This window comes from Arachis ipaensis, chromosome B9, assembly GCF_059453495.1.
Source record: "Arachis ipaensis isolate K30076 ecotype BB chromosome B9, ASM5945349v1, whole genome shotgun sequence".
Taxonomy (NCBI): Eukaryota; Viridiplantae; Streptophyta; class Magnoliopsida; order Fabales; family Fabaceae; genus Arachis; species Arachis ipaensis.
In genome coordinates, this window is record NC_142444.1 from 16,499,381 (window position 1) to 16,503,992 (window position 4,612).

The 4,612-nt window shown below is 34.8% G+C and overlaps 1 protein-coding gene across 1 annotated transcript; it reads left to right on the top strand.

Moving 5' to 3' along the window:
• The first annotated feature begins 1,648 nt into the window (after positions 1-1,648).
• On the top strand, positions 1,649-3,464 carry LOC110267187 (uncharacterized). The gene is made up of 5 exons (XM_021112347.2): positions 1,649-1,804; positions 1,995-2,210; positions 2,317-2,409; positions 2,506-2,607; positions 3,087-3,464. Exons 3-5 carry the CDS (start codon positions 2,398-2,400, stop codon positions 3,462-3,464), a joined length of 492 nt encoding a protein of 163 aa, XP_020968006.2. The 5' UTR covers positions 1,649-1,804; positions 1,995-2,210; positions 2,317-2,397.
• The last annotated feature ends 1,148 nt before the right edge of the window (positions 3,465-4,612 follow it).

Below are 4,612 nucleotides of genomic sequence, written 5' to 3' on the forward strand. Positions count from 1 at the left end.
ATGAAGATTCCAAATTTAATATGTTTTGATGAACTTGGGATCATCATAAGCTTGCATGTATGCCGTCTACAACTTGATTTATCATATATGCCATTTTTATCAACTTAGGGTATGCTTGGGAGTTTAATTTAATTGAGAAGAAAGGATGAAGGGTAGAGATTTTGGGAATTAAGAACACACAGTTATAGGTTAAAAATTTGTTATTAACCAATTATTATATACACAATAAAATTCGAATAGTTACTTGGTTAGCACATAAGCGTGTTATGTGTTGTAACTTCTCCCCTGTTTACACGTTACCATTGGTACACATTATTAAAAGTTATTTGTGTTTGGACTTTGGTAATGAACAAATCAAGAATAGAGTCATGGGTGAAACATTATTTTATTTTTTATATAATCAAAGTATGCTTGTTTTTTTCTTTTTTCTGTTTTTACTAAAATGGAACATTTGTAAATAAGGTTGCTTACTGAAGAAGAATGGATTTCGGCAGTTCCAAAAGAGTGAGTACTATTGTTTTAGTGGTATGATATAATGCTACACGACAATAAGAATAGAAAATTTGGTCCATGTATACTATAGTTTTAATGATTAATTAGGTCATATAGGGGCATTTTTTCTATTAGATTTCGTTATTTAACTTTTCAAGATTTAGCTATTTCTGAAAAGCTAATATATTTGTAACTTATATATTGGTCAGACAAATTATGCTTATATAGAGATCTATGCTGGTGGGTTTCTTAGTCAGGACCTTGTAGTATTTTTAGTAGTCCAATTTTGGTGCATTTGTATTGTGCTTGTAAATGCATTCAGATAACTGTGTCAATCATTTAGTTTTTCACATTGCTGATTATTCTGAAGTGCCGGACAATATTGTTCAAATGCATCTTTTAAATTCTTGTAACAAATCATTACTATTGACTACTATAAACCGAGATTATGAAACATGTATATACCTTCTGCTCCAGTATTTTTTCTGTTATAATTATTGATGAATGCTGTTCGAACTCGATCATGGTTACTAACAAATTATTTTAATTGGATATTAATTTGACTTGATGTTATCCTGTCCACTGGTGTTATGGCATTTAGATGGCTAGGAAAGGTCGGTACACGAAAAAGCCAAAATCAGGGCCAGGATGTCAGCAACCTCTAATCGCTCCACCTTCGGGCTCAGGTTCCCACCAGGCTGATTCTCAAGTCCTCCCGGCTGGTGGTGATGGCATCCCTCCAACTTCTCGCCCATTTCGTCCGCCGTGCAGTGAACCTAGGCCTGCTACACAAATGAGCGCAAATAGCGTTCACAACTCGGAGCTAGGCCAGGAGACCCTTTTGGAGGGTAATGCTCCAGAGGTAGAATCTCGTGATCATGAAGTTGACGACCACTTTAGTGCTTCTGGAGCTCAGAGTCGCAAAAGGCGCAAGACTACAGAGTTTTGGACAGTTAAGATAATCGGTAACGTATTTTTCTATTTTTCTATAATCGATTTGAGCTATGTTAAATAATTTTTTTCGTGCATAATGTCAACAACCTTTGCACACATAAGGATTTATATTTTGCTTATAGATTCTGACGGCATAGTCAAGCCGGCAAGATTAAGCGTGAGGGAGGCTATGGAACGGCCTAACGGTAGAAGGATCGTGCTGAGATTCAACAACGAAATGCAGCCAATTGGAGACGAGGCTGGACTGCTGAGTGGGGTGCTTGGTCTGCTTGGATCTGACTACGCAAAATTTCTTATCGGTAAGGAAAGTTGGCACAAGGTTACCACTAAAAACAAGGTGTATAACGAATGTGTGAAGGTAAAGATTTAAATCCCCTTTGTAACAAATCTGCTTATTGTTCAATTATTGACAAATTGTATTATGAAATATATGTGCAGTAAAATTTTCAAATCTGCTTCAATTTAAATCCCTTTGTAAAGATTTAAATTCCCTTTGTAACAAATTTCTTTTATTAACAAATCTGCTTATTGTTCATTTATATGTGCAGCAAATTTTTCATTTTGACGAAGATAGTGAAGGTAGTATCAAGAAATATAATTTGAAAAGCATGGGAAGGTCTTGGAAGGAAACAAGGCTGAGGTTGTATAATGCCTTCTACGAGCCAACATTCACATTTGAGCAGAATATCGAGCACCGTCTGCCAGGAATTGATCGAGAGCATTGGAGAGAGTTCCTAGAATATCGCGCCAAACCTGAGACGAAGGTAATCCAGTATACCATTGGTATAATGTGCTGTATTTTATGTAGCATTAAGTGCTATTAAATCAGTATCTAATTGTGACTTTAATTTGGCATTTATGGACCAATAGGAGAAATGCAAGAAGAACACGACTAATCGATCAAAATAAGTATATACCCACACTGGCGGTTCAAAAAGCTTCGCACGGCGGATGGAAGAAGAGGTACTCCACTTGTTATTCACTGTTTGGACTATCTATATGACTTAATTTTACTTGATTGTGTGGAATACGGTAATGGCGTAAATGTTGTTGTTACAGTCTGAAGAACAAGGAAGAAGACTTGGTAGAGGAGAGCTATGGATAAAAGTGCACAAGAAAAATGATGGCTCCTATATGAATGAGGAAGCAAGGGCAATTGGTGTAAGTACTACTTCTCATAAATTTTCGGTAAAATTATGTTTTCAAATACATTAATAGTTTAGTTCTCTATTATATTTTGTTCTGTTTTTCTTTGCTGAATGGTTTGGACTTGGGTTGGAAACAGCAAGAAGGTATTGAAAGATGAGTTTTTATCAATCCTACTTCAAAATGGACCAACGGAAAATTTTTTTTCCAACGCTGGTTTCTTTTATTAAGTTTGCTATTTTACCTCAGTTATTTCTAGAGAGTTTAAACTTCTATGTAATTTAGAGACAGTTAGGTTTAAATTGAAATAAATCAATTTAAGTTATTCCTTATTTCTTTTTATAGTGTTAGCAACATCCTATGTGACGTGCGTTATTTTGGTTGTTTTACATAAATTACTTTCGAACCATATATCTTTCTCTCATATTTGACTGAGTTTTTATTGACATAGACCGATAAATGCTATGATTGTATTTGCTAATTTGTGTCTGTAGGAAAGAATTGAGGAGATTGAGCAACAGGATGAATCTTCTAGAGTGTTGTCTCAAAATGACTCCATTGCTCAGGTTTTTGGTAAAGAGAAACCGGGTAGAGTACGTGGTGTGGGTTTCGGTCCGACTCCTACCCAACTCTTCGGTTCGAATTCACGTGCGCCAAGCAACAGAGTCGAAGAAGAGGAGACCCAGAGGAAGTTGTGTGCACTGGAGGCAGAATTGGAAAGCGAGAAGTTGAAGAGGAAGGCGATGGAAGACGAGGCAGCAGCATATAAGAAAAAGATGCAGGCGATGGAGAGAGCTCTGATTTATCTTTTTCAAAGGCAGGGTGAGGAGCTGCCGGGAGACATCGCTGTAGGGATGAGTTCCGTGGAATGAAAGAGTGAACAATAATAGTAGGATTAGATAGTGTTTGGATCGAATCAAGTATTTTTTTTTTTTAAATTAGACTATGCAACTCTTTGCAAGAGATTTGTACTCTTCATATTTTTATGAAAATATTATTTTGGCTTGCAGATAATTTATTTGTTTTTTGTACAATTTTACATTCTAAGGTCTAAAATATATTAACACTTAAGATATTATAAAAATCTAAAAAGCCACAAAAAGAAAACAAAATAGTTCTGATATTAAAAATGACACGATTTTTTTAATAAAAATTCAATTTTCCTGTTTTTTAATAATTCTTAATTTTGCGGCGGTTTAGAACAGCCGGAAAATCGAGCAAAGTAATTGGAAAATTTGCAAAGATTGCGGCGGTTACAAACCGCCGGAGAATGTTTCGGAAAAACTGGACCGTTTTGTGGCGGCTCTAAAAATGCCGCAAAACAAGCGGCATCAAGCAAAGATCAAACTGAATTGTGGCGGTTTTGGAACCGCCGGTGAACATGCCAGTAATTGTGTCACCCTCGTTTAGCGGCGGTTTTTTGAACGAACGCCGCAAAATATTGATTTGGCGGCGGTTATGCCAGCGGTTATTAAAAACCGCCGCCGAAGATAACCCCGCGCCCATAACCATGGCGGTTGTGAGAGCCGCCGGCCTTTGATTTTGCGGCGGTTTAAAACCGCCGCTAATCATTAAAAAAACGCTGCTATGCTCCGCCTCTGCTGTAGTGTTAATTAATAATTTGTTATATAATTATATTTTTAATAAATCAAATCTAATGATATTAGTTAATAATACATAGAATAATTCCGTTTAAAATGAAGAAAGTTTTGCCTTATATTACTTTTGCTTGCGAAAATATAAAACTTAACAATCCACAAAATATAAAAGGCTAAGAAAATAAGATAATTTATAAACTATCTTTAATTTATATATAATATAATTAAATTTAATGAATTTAATTAGAATAAATAATAAATTATTTATTTTATTTCAGACTTTATAAATGAATAAACTAATTAACTAATATAAGGAATTACAATTAATGTAGCAAAATTAATCAAGTATTATATACTATATTAAATTACATTGATATTTAAATATCTAATAAAATCAATTAGCTGATATAATTAAGTCATAT